Source organism: Cynara cardunculus (genome assembly GCF_001531365.2).
Source record: "Cynara cardunculus var. scolymus isolate 2C chromosome LG 11, CcrdV1, whole genome shotgun sequence".
NCBI classification, from domain to species: Eukaryota; Viridiplantae; Streptophyta; class Magnoliopsida; order Asterales; family Asteraceae; genus Cynara; species Cynara cardunculus.
The window spans coordinates 13,567,020-13,589,026 of NC_037538.1; the positions used below are offsets into that span (position 1 = coordinate 13,567,020).

The 22,007-nt window shown below is 39.1% G+C and overlaps 1 protein-coding gene across 1 annotated transcript in view; it reads left to right on the plus strand.

Annotated features, from left to right (window-relative positions):
* LOC112521096 overlaps positions 1 to 22,007 on the plus strand; it is a 44,651-nt gene that overhangs the window by 13,606 nt on the left and 9,038 nt on the right. The window contains exons 5-11 of the mRNA XM_025129772.1: positions 8,088 to 8,216; positions 8,292 to 8,417; positions 12,052 to 12,107; positions 12,225 to 12,324; positions 12,408 to 12,525; positions 12,720 to 12,929; positions 21,045 to 21,378. Of these exons, the coding sequence (XP_024985540.1) occupies positions 8,088 to 8,216; positions 8,292 to 8,417; positions 12,052 to 12,107; positions 12,225 to 12,324; positions 12,408 to 12,525; positions 12,720 to 12,929; positions 21,045 to 21,378 (1,073 nt within the window). The remainder of the gene's footprint in view (positions 1 to 8,087; positions 8,217 to 8,291; positions 8,418 to 12,051; positions 12,108 to 12,224; positions 12,325 to 12,407; positions 12,526 to 12,719; positions 12,930 to 21,044; positions 21,379 to 22,007) is intronic.

Below are 22,007 nucleotides of genomic sequence, written 5' to 3' on the forward strand. Positions count from 1 at the left end.
TAAGTTCTTTGTAAAAACATAGTCATGATCACACAAAAGACCATGCAGTTCATTGAAGCGAACAGGAGGTAAACAGGTCAGTAAATTGCCTTTAATGACATTGTATTCCTCTCGAAGCCCTGCGATAGTTAGCATTACTAGGTCTTTGTCCTTCATTGGTTCTCCAATGTTTGCTAGAGCAGTGGCATATTCGTGAACCCTGCTTAGGTAATCAGCCGCTTTTTCATCACCCTTCGTGGTGATTCTAAGCAATTGAGTTTTGAGAGTAAATTCATGAGAGGCTGTAACAGGGGCATAAGCTCTTTCAAGAGATAACCATACCTCACGTGATGTTTTTCCCTGAATGTGTTGATAAGAATCTTCGGATACAGTAGAGATGATAAGCATTCGAATGTGGGCATCGTTTGAGATCCACGGAATGTAGCTTGGATTGTCGGTGGTTGCTGATTCGTTGGTGAYTTTCTGATCAGGGCACGRTAYTGTTCCATCAACATAACCAAAGAGATTATGAGATGTGAGAAAAGCTTCAATCATAGAACGCCAATAGCCATAGTTGGTAGGTTTGAGAGAGAAGGAGAATTTGTGTGAATTGCGAATGGTTTTCTCCTGATGTGAAAAGGTGATTATAGCTGCCATGAATTCTGAGTTGATGTGTCTTTAGCGTCGGCAGATTGTTGATGAATTGAAGAGTGCCAATTGTAGGGTTAGGGTTAAAGGGCGCTGGCCGGCAGATGAGTGGTTGAAGGAACAACATCGGCAGATTAGGGTTGAAGGAACAGCGCCGGCAGATTAGGGTTGAAGGGACAGCGCCGACAGATTAGGGTTGAAGGGACAGCGCTGGCAAATTAGGGTTGAAGGGCGCCGATTTTAGGGTTAGGTAGAAGGATCGATTTTAGGGTTAGGGTTAAGGTTAGGGTTAGGGTTAGGCTCTGATACCATATAAAACTTGATATTGATTGTATTGATTGAAAAATAATAATAATCTGATWCACCTTATATAGGTAAAACTAATTACATTTTGGACCCTAGACAATATTAATAATATAAACTAGACTAGTTGACTTAGTCTAACACTAGGCAGCCAATGGAAACAAAATTCGTATCGGATTTATCTTACTACCAAAGCAATTATTTCTTCTTGTTAATCTCATACACTTGTGTGTAATAAGTTGAAGTTGATATCAACAACAAGAATTGTAGTAATATGGGCCTAAAACGTCGATGTAAGTTTCATATTTTTATAAAATTAAGATATGTGCAAAATCTCTTGGATCCTTTTGGCTGAAGAACACATGAGATTCTGTAAAAGAGGGGGGGGGGGGGTTTCAACTAGTCTTGCCTTGCAACCTTCTAGGGATTTATTTGAATCAAGTCTTACATCAAAAACCCACTTACACCCTACTGAATTCTTCCAACTTAAGCAATTCCACCAACTACCAAGTTTCATGCTTCTCAATGCTTCAATCTCAACTCTCATAGCAAATTGCCACTCTTCCTTGTAAAATGCCTCGGAAATTAGGAATATGAATCGAGTTTAGGGGTGAAAGACGCCATTTATAGGCTTGGGACAATTTCTAAAAAGACACATAATGAGCTAATGGGTGCAAGGGTCTCTTGATGCAAGCTCAGGGACCTTTCTTCAAGGCTATAGGTGGCTCACACTCAGGATCATGGGGTTCAAAGGAAGGAGCATTTTGGTTGGGAGTGTTTATCTCATTCCGCAACTCAGTAGTAGATTGATCATGTCTTGTTACAACAATAGGATCCCTTTGTCTTCCATACACTTGATGAATCGACAATTTTTCAAAGATTTGTCGAAATTCGCTTTGTTCAATTGCTTGTGATGATGCCAAATAATAGATTAAACTCATATCCCGCAATTGTAGACAACTAACCTTGAATATAAGAAGTAAACTAACAAGCTTGTTTGCAACAAATGTAACTTAGAGGATAACAGTTGTGACCTTTTTTAGTGTTTTTGTATCTAATAGCAATACACTTGAGAGCTTTGGGATCAAGTTTCTTCTTCTTATAACTATGAACATGGACATATGATGTACACCAAAAAACACGAGTGCTATAGAAAGATGATTGGATTTTATTGGAAGAAGTGAGACATGATTTCTAATGGACTTTTGGATCCTAAGACTCGAAATCTTCAGTATATGTCTATATGACGTATTTTGATGTGAGAACCGTGTCTCCCCAATAATTTATTTGGAGCATTGTGTTAGAATAGGACAACTCTAATTCACCAAGGAGGTGTTTGTTATTTATTTCTGCTGCTTCGTTCTACTTTGGAATAATGACATTGGTTGTCTCATGAATGACGCCTTTCTTGTTCTTAAAATAAGGAGTTAAAATTTGACTGAAGTAATAATGAGCATGATCTGAACAAAAGCGCTATTTTATACCAAACTGATTTTCAATCATGGACTTTTAGGAAAAATTGACTCACGTTTGATATATTTTGTCAAGCGGTAAACCAAAGAAACTCTTATGCAATCATCTATATATGTGACAAACCTCTAGACTAAAAAATGATTAAAATAGTTGATGGATCCCAAATGTCACTCTGAATTGAAGGAAAGGCATTAACAAATGTTTTATTTGTAATTGGAAATGGTAAATGAGTGTGTGCCACTTCGCATATTTCCCAATGCAGGTCTAAAGATCAAATCCCCTTGTACAAGTAAGGTAACATTATTTTCAATCTTGAAATAGAGTAATGACCCACAAGCTTGTGATATTACCAATGACATCTTAGTGACAAATAAAACAAGACGTAGACAAAGCATATTTAAACATTTTCAGTTGATATGGTGTATTGATGTGGTAGTCTGGTAGAGTTGATTGTGATCCTAACAGCAAGCCCAATGCTTTCCTCGATGCTTGGTCCTAATGAAGAATGTGATCTCGTTTGGTAAATCTTGAGTGAATTGGTGTATGGGAAGAGATTTATGGATGATGAGGAGCATGAAGGCATCTTATAAGGAGGTCGGTGATATCTGTATATCTCCCATCCTAGCTAGAGTGGTCGTTGTACCATCAACAATAGTTATTTTTCTACTAATTAGGGTGTATATGTTTTGAAGTGGTTTGAACTATGGGTCATATGGTCAATAACATCAGAGCCCGAAGTCCATGCATTTCTAAACTCACTGTAACACATTTAATCCAAATGAATGCTTACTTGAGAGTGTTATTGAACACATATCGTGATACTGATTGGTGTTTTTGTCTTACTTTTATATTCACTGGTTGGTTATACCTTAGGTAGTGTGGTAGTCATATGGTCAATATTGGTAGGCTGTGTGAAATGGTCAAATATTGGTAGGCTGTGGTAGGAAAGTACAAACCACTAGGACAGCAGTACAAGTCGGTGATGCAGGGGTAGTATGTTGGTGGGTATTAGTATAAGTAAGGGGGCTGAAGGTGAGGAAGGCATTGATTAAATTGTTGAGTTTGTTTTGGCAAGAGTATGGGTGAACTCCAACCTCTTAAAGAGCTGGAAAAAACCTTATGTAATTACTCGTTTCTGAGATGTAAATACAAAACTTAATCTTGATTCTCCTGTGATTGGATCTCGTATCCATCAAATTGGTATCCGAGTGGTACTATCTACGGATGACTAGGAGTATTTCATCAGGGATTGACCAATTGGAAGGGAATATTAGTTCGATGTAAGTAGTAGTCGACGCAGTAAAGGACGTTTAAGTAATAATGAACGAGATGGAATCACACTATTGAAGATGCAAGAGAAAATACGAGGTCAAATGCGACGTCGATTTTGGAAGGAGAGTCATCGAAGCCTAGATACAGGGGATATGAAAATTGGAAGGAGGGCAGCATTTCGTAGATAAGGGGTAACTGTTGGAAATCCTCGTCGCTGAAAGATATCTCACATTCAAATCGATTGATTGAAATTTTTTTTTTAATTCTTTCAAAGGTGCTGCACTTCGTTGGTTTTTGTGGGCAAAAGAAAAAAAGAATGATCACAACATGTGGAGAGTTGAAGAGGATGTTGTACTAGTACTGATCTACTCGTAGAGGAATTAGGCCTAAGTTGGTTTAGGTTTAAGGAGATGTACAACATTGGAGTTCTGATGGGAAAACCTTAATGAGAAATTGGATAAGGTTCATTGTGACCTTGCGTAGGCATGTGAATGGGGCGGGGACCCCAATCCCCATCCCCGTTAATATAAGATATTATAAAGCAAATGTTCTAAACACCACACTCGACCGATAATTGTCCATGCTTAAAACTCACATATTTTCAAAATTTGCTTTTATAGACTATCAAATATTTATATATGAACAAAATCATATCACATACGTAATTGTTTGATCAAACGCTTTCAACTTTCAACGTTTTTTTATCTAAAAAGTAAGACAACTCAAAAAAATGTATATAAAATAAATGTCAAAAATACTATTTCTAAATCTAAAGATATTGAATCTAATTCTTTATAAATAATAATGTATTTAATAATAAATATATATAATATATTTAATATTCGGGGATGGGCGGGGCGGGGACCATGTTACCCGTCCTCGTCCCCGTCCCCATCCTCGATCCCTAGTTTTGCAGGGAATCCCCGTCCCCGTCGGGGCGGGTACACTGGGTTCTCCAATGGGGTGGGTCTCATTCCCTTGCCTAAACTTGCGAAAGAGACGTTGAAAGGTCGTATATTCTGCTGATCAAAGAGGAGATTGAAACCATGCACAAGGAAACACCAAAGAAGAAGGCAATAGTCCAGTATGGAAAAGAAGTGTATGCCAACAACCTTGACCAATCAAGCATCGGAGAAAAGTATGAACTATATCTCGTTGACAAGGGGCCACAATTGGCTGGTTAGGCCATCGGTAACCACCACCACTAAACTAGTCAATGACATAAAGAGCTCAAATCTTTTTCTTTCTTCCTACTTTGAGGACAAAGTGAGAGTTTGGGGGATGGTATTGTTATATCATGGGTAGTTAAATGGTTAATATCGGAAGTTGTTGATAGGAAAGTACAAACCATTAGCGTATTGCTACAACCTACAAGTAGGTGATGCATGGGTAGTAAGTCGGTTGGTATTAGTATAAAGAAGGGGCTGAAGGTGAGGAAGGCATCAGTTAGTTTGTTGAGTCTGTCTTGGTAAGAGCCTAGGAGAGTTCTAGCCTCTCAAAGAGTTGGAATAAACCTTCTATAACTACTTGTTTGTGAGAAGGAAATACAAATCTTACCTTTGGTTGTACTATGATTGATATGGTGTTCTCCTTGGGGGGGGGGGGAGGGGGGAGGATGGATTGTTAGCATAGATGACTTGGACCCCCCTTCCAGGCCCACGTTGGAAATGAAATTGAATGATTACAAATAGTGTTCTAGCATTTCGAGACTGCTAGATGTCTTTGATGGCTTTTGCCAAACTCAAATGATTGAACTCTCGGTACCTTTTCTCACCTCCTGTCCCTTTTATACATGGAGCTACTCATCGGTTTACAACTTTGTGCATCACTAATGGCTTACTTTCCTATGACACCCACCTTTCTTGATTACTTGGCTTCCAAACCCAAGCTCCTATTTTGACCAACATTGTCAGTTTAACACTTTGACAATACTACCCTAATACCTACCACCAACTCTCACCTTGTCCTCAAAGTGGAAGAATAGAAGTTCAAATCAAGCGCTTTCCACACGACTGATGGTGGTGATGGTAGCTGCAACGACAATAGTGGTTCTTAGTGGGTGTTGCCTAACCGACCTTCTCATTGCCAACCGAATTCCCTTTCTTTTGATAGTGAAACATGTCCCAATTGTAAATCCAAAATTTCATTGTCGCCCCCATCTATTAATTTGTTAATTCCACCACTCTCTTCAATTGCCTAAATTGATTCCAATCCAGATTATTCTCTCCTTTTCTTCACTTGCAACACTAGTACACCTACCCCCTTTCTTTTGTATTTTTGTCTTGGAGGACTTCTCATCACAACAAGAAGACATGTCTTGAGCTATTTCTGCTGTATCACCCTACCAGTAAGTTCTTGAACTCTTGTTCCTTAATTCGTTGGGCATGTCTCTCTTAGTCAGCTCTCCCCGCCTTCTCTTCCAAGAACCATCCCCAGTATGCGTAGCTGTCTAATTTGCACTTCTAATGCTTGAAATTTCTCCCCTTGATTTTCTGAGCTACTCCATGGTGTTGCTTAATTTGACTGGGGCCAACGACCTTACTTGTGCTCGAACCAATGGACTTGATCTATTCACATGTTGACCTAAAAATACCTCATAGGACATTCAATCCAACGAGGAAACGGAGGGAACGATTTTGTTGGTGTAATCAACTCTTAGTCCTTCAATTTAACGGCCATAAATTGTTCCCTTCCGCCAGTTGACGCCTTAAATTGTCTTAATGTCATGGTTGTTAATTCATCCCATTTTCTTACCCGACACCTCTTATATTCCCACAGAAAGTCAGAAACCATCTCTACACGTTCCTCTTGACTAAATGGCAACCTCAATTTTGCTCCTCCTTCGGGATTCAGTTTAACAAGAAATAAGGATATGCTCTAATGGCCCATCCATCGGGTTTCTTTCAGCGAAATTGGAATTTTCACTTCCTCTCTTTAATTGAGAAGAGCCGGTTTACCTCTTGTTGACTTGTTCCTGTACCACCACCTCTATCACCCCTTCGTTCCCCAGATCTAATCTTCATTGATGGTGGCTCATGTTCTTATGTCCTCAAAGGCGCCATCGTCTCCTTGATGTCTCTCGCCTCTTAATTGGCCACTCCAGCTGCTTTTTTACGTTTGCATGTCCTTCTTCAAAGAAATGACTTCTGCTTGTACCATTCGATGCTCTCTTCCATCTTTTCAAATTTTGTAGCCAACGTACATGTCATTGTCCAGGATCGCTGCTCTGATACCAATTGTTGTACTCCGTACGCATGGCAATAATATTGATACACACACAGAGGAATTCTATATGTTATTGGAAATGGAAAATGAATGTAAATAGTATTCTGACACTTCAAGAATAGTTGTAGATCCCCCACGGCTTTTGCCAAACTCAAATGAACAGCACTCTCGATACCCTTTCTCACCTCTTGTCCCCTTTATTTATACTACATAAAGCTACTCACCGCCTTACAATTCTTTGCATTATCCACTTATACCTATGCACTGATGGCTTGTACTTTTCTACCACACCCAGCCTTTTCAACTAATTGACTTCCACACTCAGCCACCTATTTTGACCAACACAACTCAGTTTGACCAATACTACCGTGGGTATAACATGTCCTAGAAGGCTCTGCAATTTCTCGATGTTGGACCTTGGTATTGCACCTTTAATAACACTTCGTGCAGCCAAGGTGCAGCCTAGTGTTGGCCCTCATTATGCCTTGAGCCTAGGTGTACCTTTGATACCACTAGTAAATTACATATGCTTGACCTTGGGAATCAAGATTGAACCAACACCTATTTTTCTTATGCTAACCTTATAAGATGAATAATCAAAAGTTTTGTAACTTCAAGCTACAATATTCTTCTCCAAATTATCAATTTTGGAGCATCGATCTGCATGTGAAATTTCGACATATTGAGACGGCTGCTGGATGTAACAATTCCTCAAAAATGTTATTACAACAACATTCTTGAAAATAATGGAGTGTAATACAGCACGATTTTGATTTAGCTTAGACGACCAATAATACATCCATGAGTGCCAACAAAAATCTAGTATGGATGTTTTTCCTTTGGCTGACTGCTTTGACTAGTCACTCATAAGTTGATTTGAAATATTTTAACATCAAAGAGTGAAATCAAGCTAGTTAAGGAATGTAGCACACATCCCCAAAGACAGGAAGTATGGTAACTGTCAAGGAAAGACTTCAAGATGCTATGAACGAAAATAAGTTCAAATAAGTGTCTTCCTACTTGAAGCATTGGAATTTTCATTACTATTTTATGTCTACCATGCTTATTTTCTTATGATAAATGATGCCTGCTATAAATGCTTATGTATAATACTTTTTCTCCTAGGCACGATTCTTGTTTGATCCTAGACTATACACTTATTTGACGATGGAGTTTGGTATTTTTAGGTTTATGGGGCTCTGCGTATGTCTGTAAAAATGTTCTTGATGTGGAATTCACAATTGCTTATTGAGATTGAGGGCGAGAAGAATGTGCAGAATTCTTTTCTTGAGGCTAGCAATCTTATTGTTCTCAAGGTGCTCAGAAGACTATTCAAGTTGATGTTTCCCATGGTATGCTTTCTGTGACTGACCATGTTTCTATTTTCTCAGGGATCTTCTACCATAAGCTCAAATGCTAATCTTGGGGTTCATGGGCAAGGTTTGTTGAACTTGTCAGGGCCAGGTGACTGTATTGAAGCACAACGTCTGGTTCTGTCCCTGTTTTATGGTGTCAATGTAAGTAGCTATATCTTCTGGTGTGATCTGATAATTATATTTATGTGCAGAGGAGTAAACAAAAGGCTGACTATGGCTGTCTAGTTACATGTAAATGACTTAGTTTCACTCTTTATTAGTTCACTTATATATCACATGCTTTATAGATTGATTGATAATTTGTCTACAATGCAAAAATTTTCAGTTTTAACTTCAAGTCTTCTTATCACCGTTTTGAGTAAATTTTTGACATGTTTGAATTTAGCATATGCTTGGATTTTGGATTCAGGACACAGAGGTGCTCCTTTTATTCTCTGCAATTTTTGGAATGTGAAAATAAAAATAGGTGTTGGCGTTATATTGAACTATTGAAGCTTTCTTGTAAATATATGTTAAAGCAAAGGTCATTGTTAGCTTTTTATACCAGTAGAATAATTGATTAGTTGATGGATCTTGGATTTTATTTCTCTTCTGGCAAGGTACATGCATGAAGGCTTGTCTCTTAGGTAGATGGTGACATGGTGTAGCAAGTTGTGCCCTTAATCGCATATAAGCCGTAGGCGTGCTGTTAACCATACATAGCTACAATGCAAGCCGTTTATCCTGATCTATAGGTGTCCATTATTCTGTAAGAATTAACTAGATGTGAGCCTGCCATATCACATATGACACAAGAGCAATAATAATATTCTCCATACTTTTCTTTCTATGCAGCGTTCCAACCTCTTCTCTCTTGGCTACCACAACCCATCCTTTTTTGGTTTATCCCTACTCCTTCTAGCACCCACCTTATGGTACCTGTCTGTTCTTGGTACCATTTCTACCACAACCCATCCTTTTTTGGTTTATCCAACTCCTTCTAGCACCCACCTTATGGTACCTGTCTGTTCTTGGTACCATTTTTCTCGAGAACCACCTTAAAACTCATTTTAGCACCTTATTGTAAGTTTCTCTATATCATTGAACAATGTATGCTGTCCTTCCTTTATCTCAGTTATTGGATCTATGATTGAAGGAACTAATTGGATTGGTCCATTCTGCCCCATAAGCATCATGGTGGTCTATGATTTGTAATTCTATGAACACCCTAAGTGTGATTTCGGGATTTCAATTAAGGGTTGGAGGCGAGAAGTGAGTTCAGGACATTGGGTATGGCGATAGCCAAGAATATAAAACCAGTTTTTGAGTAATTCTTGCATAAAATAAGTCCTGCCTCTTTAGAACAATTTCAAACACCTTTTTTTAAACTTGAAAGCTTGAACACACTTTTTCAATAACTCTTGAGTAAGATATGGAGCTTTTACAACTTTACTGCAGGAATTCTACTGTAGTAAAAGTTTTCTTTCTTTGTACATTGTTATTTTGACTTTTGAGAGAAGACGTGTTTCTGTTCATATGATGAATATTGCATATCTGCACTGGTGCTTTTCTGTGATAAGTAAAGATTCTCCAAGTTTTTTTCTGGAAAATTGGACATATCACTCCTACACACACTCCTGTGTCTCCAAAGAGACTGAAACACACAACCTAAGTATTGAGTCAAGGTCTGTTGGCTAATTTTCTTTACAATTTCTCACAAAACTAGGCATCTTTTTACCTTGAGTTCACCCTGCTCTAATCTTGGTGATACGATTTTCTGATAAACAGGCATAAATTGATTTTCTTCTCTAGTGTATTAAATGTCAGACGTGTCCCTCACCCGCACTGTATGAACTCACAACAGAGAGCCAGAAAGAAAAACTGGGATTTTTTTTGTTAATGGTCTGTTTGAGAAACCATTTTGCTGTATAAATTAATGAAAGCCGTTTGTGGTTTCTACAACCCTAGTTTTTCTATTGATAATATCATAAGCAGCTGATAAATGCCCATAATGATGCTTACTTTGACATTTACCTTCTTCCACCCTCCTGAAATTGGCACTAGACGTGGGAAAAACATTTACTTGAATTAGAAAGTTACTGTTCTACCCACCCCTTCATTGATAATTAATAACCAGAGGGTGATTTAGGCAGCCCATAAAACATTATTTAACATTATTGGTAGCAAGGTTTTCTTTTTAAGGTAATGTAATCTTGTTAATTGTCTAATAAAATAGAATCCTCCATTCAAAAAGAAATGCAAAGTTTTATTTGGCATATAGTTTAATAGAACTCTTCGATGAATAATCAAGTACCTAAAATACCCCAGACAAAGTTGAGAAAACCTGTGAGCCACCTTCAATTTCACCAATATATTGTACACGTTGGATAAAGGTGGGGTAGTCAAAGTTGAAGACTTGAGAGCTGCCGTGGAGTGTTGTGCGAAAGAAGAAAGTTACAAAAAAATAAGAAGGGCAATTCTATATGGTAGCCATTAGACCAACTATGTTGTATGGGTCAAAGCGTTGGGTGATGAGGAGGGTGCTTGAGAGGAAGTTGGAAATTGTGAAATGAAATGAGGATTCTCAGGTGGACTTGTGGTTGGACCATGTTGACAAGATAGCGAACAAGGTCTTTTCGGAGAGTTGGGAGTTACGCCTGTCATAGATAAACTGAGGGAGTAGATTGTGGTGGTTCGGTCATGTACGTAGGAGACGGATGACGACCCCAGTGAGGAGTATAGAAGGTAAGACAGTCCTGGGGGTGAGGAGGGGAAGGCCAAGGAGGCCGTGGGAGGAGCAGCTAAGGACGGGGATGGTGGTGACATTTCTGAGGACATAACCTCTGACAGGAGCACTTGGAGACACAGGACTAGGGTAGTGAACTATGTGGGGGACTTGTATCTGACATGGATAGGGGGTGGGACTTTGGAGAAGGTAGAGGGTGGGCAGGGGAAGGGTTATTAGAGGTCTAGATCCCTTTGTTAGATTGAGAGTTTTTTTTTCCTACTTTTCTTGTCTTATATATGGTAGTCTTAGTTTTTCATGGTTTTACTGTCGGCCCAGTCTTATTATTATATCTGCCCATGTAGATTTAATTTGCTGCTTTATGTTTCCTTGTTTGTTTTATTTTATGTCCCTCTGATGCATACCTGCCATTTTTGTTCATTGTAGCTGATGCTTGTTTGCACCGACTTCACAGCTATCTTTCTCACGATATCCTAATACTTTTTGTTTTGCAAATCGGAAGTCTTCATGGGAACAACCTCTCTTCCCCTTGGGGTAGAGGCAAGGTTTGCCTGCATCCTTCCCAAGTACCTTACCTATGTGTGAAGATATATTGGGTTTGTTTAGTTTGGTTTAGACCAACGTACTCTAAAGGATTCACTACTTTATTATAATTGTGTTTATATTCTTATTAATCTACTTTATTTACTAACCAGGTTTAAGTCTCAGGGAGGTCATGACTGACTTTATTAGAACTTGAGAATCCCTAGCTTGTATCCAATATGCCATGAAACTAGTAGATGAGCAGAAGATCTGATCACATGTTCTATGTAGACGTGGTTGCTCTTGATAAGACTATAAAATCTGTTTATGGACTTATTTATAGCTTAAATTGAAGCTCATCTAGATGCTCCTTGCGCCCCAACAAAGTTTTATCAATGGAAAACCCTGTCCCCATCATTGTCTGCTCGCTTCCTGTAAAGCTGGTCTCTACTTTATACGTTTTGCTGTTATCTGATATTTGGTTTTCTCAGTAACTAGTCTAATACTTTCTCCTCTTCTTGTTCAAAGGTGGGTCCGGGATCTGTTTTACGCGGTCCCTTAGAAAATGTCTCTGCAAATAGTGTGTAAGTCTGTTTCTATTCCTTTACCTCAAAAAGAGTCAGTTTCTGTTTGTTCATTGTAGCTTACTCCGATGTGCTTTATTATTGGTTTACTAAATAGTATTATGCTTTATACGTTAGGATGCTGAAACCAAATTGTGACTCTCAAGAATGTCCACACGAACTGCTGAATCCACCTGACGACTGCAATGTGAATGCTTCATTGTCCTTTACTCTTCAGGTAATTGATCTAATAATTACCACTTCTTGAAAGATTGACATACCTTTGGCTATTTTGTCACTATTGCTATATATTTTCTTCAGATATGCCGTGTTGAAGATATCCTGGTTGAAGGCCTTATACAAGGGTCTGTTGTGCATTTTCATAGGGCAAGGACTGTTACTGTTCAATCTACTGGGACAATTAGCACCTCAAAGATGGGTACACTCGCTCACTAAAAACTAAATATTGTATTTGAAGGAGAGAACATCTAGATAATCCAAATCCTCAGCATTTTCCGTACTTTTGAAAGAGACCTTGCATTTTATTGAATGATACATGATCCATGTTATTGTGTCATTTTCCATGAGTAAACTGATGTTGAAATTTCAATATATACATTGGCATCTTAACAGGTTGCAAAGGAGGTATCGGCAGTGGGAAAGTGGTGAGCATTGGCATTGGCAGTGGGGGTGGTTATGGTGGTAGTGGTGGGTATGGTTGTCGTAATGGAACGTGCATTGAGGGTGGTGTTCCATATGGAGATGCCAATTTGCCTTGTTTACTTGGTAGTGGAGGTGGTAATGGCATTATCACTGACTCAACTGCTGGTGGTGGCATTCTAGGTGAGCTCAGGTTTTCCACATGCTGTTTACCTTCATATTTCAATCATACTGAAAAAGATCAATTGCCATGGTTTCTCTTCACTGTCCATAATAGTTGTGAAACCTCCTTTTTTGGAACACATGATATTCTTGAAACCAAGTGTTATACGTAAATAGTTTGACCACCTTTGCGATATTCATGACATGCATCTTTTGAGAAATCATTGGGTTTTTTTCTCTTCTTTTGGGTTTTGTTATTTGTTCTTGATGTTTTGGATGAAAATATTGTATGATATTCTTGACACCACTTAACCTAGAAGAGATTGAAGAATCGGACTACTCCAATATGTTATTTGTATGCACGTTTGTAGTGTAACTTGATGTTTTCGTTTTTTTATATGGCTTGTTTCCTGTGTTTTAAATATAGAGAGAAAATCATGGCATAACTAAAAGCATTAAGGCTACTAATACTGAAAGCATTGTTATGAAACGAAAACGAAGTCGTTTGCGAGGAACTGGTTAGTGAGAAGATTTTCTAAAGGATGAGATCTTATTAGTCATCTAGGTTGAGATAATAGAGCCTTCTTAATAATAATTGTTGAAGATTTTGGCTAATCCTATGTCCATGAGATTAAAAAACTATAAATTTGATCGTAGCTTATGTTCTGATGGTTGTAAAAACTTATTTTAGGAAATATGACTCAACTAGCAACCTATGGTAGAGGTGATAAGTTTGGTTAGATAGGCTTTGTTCTTGTTTGAAAACGAACTGAGTATTGTGCATAGATTATAAGTCATGCATTGGGAGCTTGTAGTGACTTATAGGCTTTTAGTGACCGAGCTTTGCATTTGGCAGAGAAGGGATTTAAATACCTTTGAGGTTGGTGGTGAACCTATAAGAAGACGGTTTAAGTATGTTTAACAATTAAAAGGCCACAAAAGGGCATTGGGTATGAAAGGGAGTCTAAAAAGACGTGGAAAAATATGTCAACGTACTTTAATGGGCTAACAGAGGAGGTGTTTGGAGTGATGGAGGATATAGACCAAGACAAAGGCATTTAGTGGTGGCATGACGTGGGCTATCATGTCTGTAGTTTCGGCACGGGCATGGCGAGATTCTTCGTGAATGAGCATATGGCAGTGGCGAGGTGTTGTTGATGCTGCTGCCAATAGTATCAAGCCCAGGGGTTAAGCCATTAATTAGTTGAAGAACTAACCGCTGGTCACTCGCCATCGATGTCAAAAAGTTGGTCGAACAACATCTTGAGTCGTTGGCTGTACAGGGAAACTAAAGGGAAGTCATGCAGGTACGTGCGATTAAATTGGTATTTCAAATCTGCCGCACGAGCACTTTTATTGTCATGGCAGAGGTTCTTGATGCATAGCCAAGCATCTCTTGCAGTAGAATTGGGCTTGAGGATTGTAAGGAGCAGATCTTGGGGAATAGTGCCGCAGATCCAAGATAAAACTGTTTGAGAAATTAGAGAAAGCTATATAGAGAGAATATTTGGAAGAACTGAGAAAATTGAAGGAATCTTATTTACAATATTGGGATTATCTTTACAAATGAGGATAACCCAACTATTTATAGGTAAATAGTCAAGATACACAAAACAGAAAAAATAGAACTAACTATTTCAATTAAAGCCACATCTAACAAATCTCCACCTTGGCTTTTAATTCTAGTATAGAAAATTTTACTTCTAGCTATCAATGTTTAGAAGATCTAAACAATGCCTAAACTTAGTCAAAGGAACAGGTTTCATCAGTGCATCAGCTGGATTGTCATCAGTCTTCACTTTCTTCACTTTAATTCTCCTTCCCGAAGCATAAAGTGATAACGAACATCTATATGTTTCGTTCTCTCATGATGCACCTGGTCTTTTGCAAGACAAAGAGCACTCGGCTGTCACAAAAAACTACAGTCTTGATAAAACCCAAGATCTCCAAGCAAACCTTTCAGCCAAATCCCTTCTTTTGCAGCCTCCATAAGAGCCATATGCTCGGCCTCTGTTGTAGACAAAGCAACAGACGGCTGTAACGTCGCTTTCCAGCGCACTAAGGCATCTCCAACAGTGAACACATATCCCGTTAATGACCTCCGTGTGTCAAGGTCAGCTGCATAATCAGAATATGAAAATTCAGCCACAATACAATCTTCTCCCTTCCATATATGAGACCTACATCAGTTGTGCCTTTGAGGTAACGAAAAATACGTTTCACGGCAACCCAATGTTCTTTCTCTGGATTAGCCATGTAGCGTGAAACAACACTAACAACATGAGCTATGTCAGGTCTAATGCAGACCATGACATACATAAGACTTCCTACAACATTAGAATAAGAAACTTTGCTCATATACTCCACCTCAGCCTTTGTTTGAGGTGCCAAAGCCACTGATAATCTGAAATTTGCCGATGAAGGTGTGCTCACAGGCTTTGCAGAAGTCATACCAAATTGAGAAAGTATCTTCAAAATGTAACTTTTCTAGGACAAGAAAAGTTTACGTCTAGATCTATCTCGGATAATCTTCATATCGAGAATCTTTCCAACCCCCAAATCTTTCATGTCAAACTCAGAATTAAGGAGTCTTTTTAACTTCTTAATTTCGTCCATGTAAAGTAGCAGATACAAATGTGACCCCATCAACACCTTTCTTATGATATATATAGAGCAATCACAAGGGATTCTTGTAAAACCATCTCACCATAAAGGTGTCAAACGTTTATACCACTGTCTTGGAGATTGCTTTAACCCATAAAGAGATTTCTTGAGCTTACAAACATAGTTTTCTTTACCTTGAGCTACAAAACCCTCCGGTTGACTCATATAGATTTCCTCTTCAAGTTCACCATGTAAGAAAGCTGTTTTGACGTCCAATTGTTCCAACTCCAAATTTGCTTGTGCTACTAGTGCCAATAACACCCGAATGGATGTATGCCGCACCACTGGCAAGAAAAAGTTTCATTATAATCAACCCCTTGCTCTTGGCTATAACCTCTAATCACCAAACGTGCCTTGTATCTCACACTTTCAGCTCTTAGCAGCCTCGTTTTTCGCTTAAAGATCCACTTACAGGTCACAACTTTTCTGCCTTGAGGTAACTTCACTAATTCCCAAGTTCTATTCTTGTGAAGGATTCCATCTCTTCACTCATGGCTATTATCCACACATCAGCCTCCTTCGTTGTGATTGCTTCTTTGTAAGTAGATGGCTCAAAGAACTCCATTTCTTCAGCAACTTGCAGAGCATAGGCCGCCATGTCATCAAAAGCATATCGAACTGGCCTACCAACTTGCCTTCGGGACATACCTAATGCTATAGATCGAAATTCCGCAGGCTGGTGCTGATTTTCAGGCACAACAGGTTCTGGTTGAGGCGAGTTACTGCGTTGTCCAACAATATTCTCGCCTTCATCGGGACCATTTAAATTGTACTCCACCTGTTCGGATACACTCTCCTCTTGAACACTTGGAGTAGATGAACACCTCACGCCAAGTAACATACTCTCCTCATCAAACACTACATCACGGCTGAGAATCACCTTTCTTTTATCAAGAGACCAAATTCTGCAGCCTTTTACTCCAATTCTGTATCCCATAAACAGCCCCTTCTTTGATCTTGGTTCCAATTTTCCTTCACTAACCTGGTAGTATGAAGGACAACCAAATGTTCTTAAGCCCTTGTAATCAGCAGCCTTGTCAGACCACACCTCAATAGGAGTTCTACAATCAATTTCCGTTGCCGGGGATCTATTCACCAAGTAGCAAACCGTGTTTAACGCTTCTACCCAAAAACTTCTATTCAACCCTGCATTTGATAGCACACATCTCACTCTTTCCAGCAGTGTTTTATTCATCGTTTCAGCTACTCCATTCTGCTGTGCAGTGTGCCTAACCATTCGATGCCTTGCATTTCCTTCATCTTTACAAAACTGATCAAACTCACTTGAATAAAACTCCAATTCGTTGTCCGTTCGCAGTCGCTTTATCTTCTTCCCAACTTGATTTTCAGTGAGAACTCTCCAATCTTTAAACTTCTCAAATGACTCACTCTTATGCTTCATGACGAATACCCAAGTCATCCTAGAGTAGTCGTCAATAGTTGAGAGGAAGTAACGACCACCACCAAGTGAAGGAACTTGCGAGGGACCCCAACAATCAGCGTGTAGGTAATCTAAAGTCGACGTGGTTGTATGGACAGCTTTTGAGAAACTCACTCTCCTTTGTTTCCAAAGATGCAATACTCACAAAAGCCCAGTTCAGCAACTCTATGACCTCCAAAAAGTCCTTTCTTGCTGAGAATTACCATGCCTTTCTCACTAACATGCCCTAGCCTCATGTGCCACAGACGTGTCAAATCTAACTCATTCTCTATAGAATTAATGGTTGGTGCTGCTGATCCTACAACTGTGCTACCTTCCAGCATATACAAGGTACCTCTCTTGACTCCTTTCATCACTACTAATGCACCCTTAGTGACCCGAATTACTCCACCCTCACCGGTGTACTTGAAGCTTTTTGAGTCGAACACTCCCAGAGAGATTAAGTTCTTCTTCAACCCGGGTACATGACGAACATCTGTTAGAGTTCTCACTATCCCATCATGCAATTTAATGCTCACCAATCCAATTCCAACAACATTGCACGACATGTCATTTCCCATTAAGACATTTCTGGTTGCAATCTTATCATAAGTGTTGAACCAATCCTTATGTGGTGTCATGTGAAATGAACATGCGGAATCAAGAATCTAAACCTCTGATTGACTTTTGCAATCAACCACTGAGCACCAAATTAGCCTCCGAACCCGAATCATCTTTTGCTACAGCAACAAATTCTTTTGACTTCAGTTTTGGACACTCATTTTTCCAATGACACGGTTCTTTACAATAGTGGCAGCTATCCCTTGGGTTTCCACTTGGACCTCTAGTCTTCAATCTTGATCGGCCTCTAATTTTCCACTTCCCTTTTCCTTTCTCTCGGCCTTTTTATCTCTACCTCTGTCTCTATCTCCTTTTACCACCGACAAGCCTACCGTTTGGCTTTCGGAACTACTTCCTGAAGCTTTGTCTGGCAACTCTCGTGAGTGCAAACTTGAACGAACTTCTTCCATTGTAATTGTGTCTCTACCAACGACGAACGAGTTCACAAAATTTTCATATGAAGTGGGCAACAAAACCAATAAGATGAGGGCGGCATCCTCATCTTCAATCTTGACTTCAACATTCTTCAAATCCATAAGAATGGAGTTTAACTCTTCAAGATGTTCCTTCAAAGGCATTCCCTCCTTCATTCGTAATGAGAATAACCTTTGCTTTAACAACAACTGGTTCGTTAAAGACTTGGTCATGTAGAGACTCTCTAGTTTTTGCCATAAAGATGCAGCAGTCTCCTCATCGACAGCTTCATAAATCACCTCATCTGCCAAAGACAACAAGATGGTAGAGTGAGCCTTCTCATCTTGTTGTGCAAACTCAAATTCAACCAGCCCTTCTGGCCTTTCACCAGCCAAGGGAAGCCAAGGGAATCCAGATGCCTTGTTGTTTTAGGAGAGCTCTCATCTTTATTCTCCTTAAGCTGAAGTTGTTCTTTCCTGTAAACTTGTCTATCTTGATCATTTGTGGAGGCATTTTTTTGAAAATCTTGAAAGAACTATGGTGCAGGATTTAATGCTGAGCAATCAAGTTTGATACAGATTAATCTTCAAAAGAGTCGACAATTTCTTAATTGGCTGGACACAAGTCGAAACCACCAATTGAAACGCTCAACGACGAAATTGATTGAAGAAGAATCAATTTAGACCGATGAATTTTGAGATTTGACTGTTGATGCCGTTTTCCTCAAATTGACTGCTGAAATCGTCAATTCACACCAACGATTTCAGAATAGGGAAAACTCCACCTTGAATCGAACACCAAAATAAACCCATTCGATTGCCCACAGAAAGACGATTAACGAAAGCGATGAAATGATTCCAAAAAAAAGGCGACTGAGGGGTTTAGCGATTAGAAGGAACCCTAGGCTCTGATACCAGTTCGTTGAGAAATTAGAGAAAGCTATGTAGAGAGAATATGTGGAAGAACAAAGAAAATTGAAGGAATCTTATTTACAATATTGGGATTATCTTTATAAATGAGGATAACCCAACTATTTATAGGTAACAGTCAAGATGCAAAACAGAAAAAATAAAACTAACTATTTCAATTAAAAGCCACATCTAACAAAAACGATGGCATCAATTTGGTCCCACTTAGTTTTGGTGAGAGTGCGATCAGGTTGAGTGGTGCCATCAATATGGTCCATGACACAGTGAGCGTGGGCCATAACCTTGAAAAGTTCAGCCCAACAATGGTATTGAACTTGTTGGGGATCAAGAGTTAGGAATTAGTTTACGAATGTTACTGACAGTCTGGGCAGAGTGAAGGGAAGAGGATGCTGGGGGAGTGTCTTTTTTGGTTCCTGGTTAGTCTCATTGCTGATTTGTTGAACAAACCAAGGTACAACAGCTAATGCACTATGTACAACAGCAATTGCACCAAGTTTTGTACGACTCTTTGAATAGTCCCGTATAAGTCAGGCCCGTAAAGAGGAGTTCAATGTGGAAAGAGCACGCAGATAGCAGAATTCTAGGGAAGAGCTATGTTGATGGGGGTACGTCTGGAGGCAGAATCGCACAGGGAAGAACGATGTTTGAAGGGTGGAGGGTGGAGGAAGCCGGCGCACAGGGAGGAGTTGGCCGACACTCTCAAACTATGCTGTTAATTGCGGCGGTATCTCGGATAGCGGACATTAGCAAAATAATGGTGGTCTGATTGTGGTTTAAATTGCGGTAGCACAATTATCGGCGCAATTTACCGCAATTTTGACCGATATTTAGGGTCAATTGTGTTCAATATTAACGTAACTTTTTTTGGGGGGGGGGGGTGGATTGGTCTTTATTTCCAGTCTTTCTTTTTTTGGGCTTTATTTTTCTTAAGTTTAATGCATTAACATAAATAGGAAGAACTAGGTTTCTCTATCGACAACCTGTTTTAGTCTTTAGACCATCTGTTCTTCTGGGCTCTGTTCGGCGATCTCATCTGCTTTAGACGACCACGACCAGCGAGTCTCAGGCTCTCAGCTTCTGTTCCAGACTTCCAGCTTCTGTTTCCAGGTACCACGAGTACGGAGTCTGAATTCTTAATCTTGGTTGATAAGAAAATCAAAGCAGATTGGTCAATTAACTCCCTCTACTCCAACATCTGCTCCCTCTGTTTTGTATATAATTCTAAGAAATATTATATGAACCGCTATTTTTGGACAGCTGTACCACCGCTATAACCGCTATTTCAAATATCGGTCCTGACCAAAATTTTGTATTTTCACCACTTTAACAGCATAGCTCTCAAACTTGGTTCACATAGAGGTAGGAACATATAGCTTTGATACCATGTAAGGGATTGGAATCCTCGTCCTTTTCCCATTGTATTCCTCTCAATATATAATTGAATTACACATGCAAAATAAGGAAACTGACCATATACATCAAAGGAAGCAAAACCTAAAATAAATCATTTACATATTTACTATCAGATACGTATGATGACGTAGTATGAAGCATAAAAAGCATGCTTAGAGTGAAATTTTCTAAAGGTAATAGCCTCATAGTACTTCAGATATTCCATGGTAATAGCTCCATGAAGAAGCACCTCTAAAGGTGTATAGTGCTTTCATCACAAGGTGAGACGCCAAAGTAGTCAACTTTAATTAATTTGAAATTTTCTTTTCTGGTAATGAAGTTGGGATAGGCTATATCATGTATAGGTTGATACGATCTTTTTTGCTTTAAGGCTACTTTTGCTACTTTTGAATGTTTATCAATAGCATTTAAATGGAATTTAAATAATCGGAGATTTTTCTATTTTTTTCCTTAATCGGTGGCTCAGTCAACAGTCAACTTGAATTTTATAAGTAAATCAAAGGATCTTCTTTTTTGGTTCATCTGACTTATTAGTATGGATTTTATTCTCTCAGCTTTCTTATTTTACTGTTTGGTTGTTCATCTACTTTTGTGGGAGGGGATAACAGTCATCATACTGTTGATTGTTTATAAGAAACACAATAATTGTGGATTTGCATGTGTTTCTGTATGCAGTGATTGGTTCGTCGGAACATCCTTTGTCAAGTTTGTCTGTTGATGGTTCAGCAGGAGCTGATGGAGGGAGTTATAAAGAGAACATTGTCAACAAACATCATCATATTGGTGATCAGGTTCAAGGTTCTGGGGGAGGATCTGGTGGAACGATTCTTGTGTTCTTGAATGTTTTATTTGTTGGTGAGTCTGGACTTCTTTCAAGTGTTGGAGGTGAAGGTAGTCCAAATGGGAGTGGTGGAGGTGGCGGTGGAAGAATTCATTTTCATTGGTCACACATACCAATTGGGGAGGTATATCAGCCCATTGCTACTGTTAAGGGAAACATATCCACTAGGTTCGTTAAAATCTCTGTTCTTACTCTGTCTAATCAATGCTATGTTTGGAATTTAAGTTCATAAACGGGGCATCCCGGCCATATCATTATCATGTGCCAGGAAATTGTATGTTGCATGAATCATTGTATGCTATACACCTCATCATAATAGCTTCGTTGGATTGGAAGATCACTATCATGTTGGTAGCACATTATTATTTGCTGCAATGTTCCCTTTTGTTTTGTTTCTTTAGAGATGTCTTGACTAGTTTCTTTGATGAAGAAATGCCATCTTTGTTTTGTGCCTGAAAATATGTTTCTTCTATGAAGTGTTTTCTTGGCTTTAAGTTAGTATTTACTTTGAAGCTTCACCCTCGTGGTTCTCTTAGTTCCATTATCCGATGGCTCTTCTTGCAGCAGAGGGCTAAACCTATGACATACCCCATTCAGATTTTAAGCCCTGAAAGATGCGTAAATTAGGGTAAAATTTAGTAACACAATGGAGATCAGAAGATAATTTACTAATGGACAAGTTCCAACCAAGATCTGAACATTAAGAACATAGTGGAGTTCCAACACATTAGTGAGTTGGATAGAACCTGTCCAAGCAATCTGAGTGCTTGATCCATAAAAAATCAGACAGATGCATG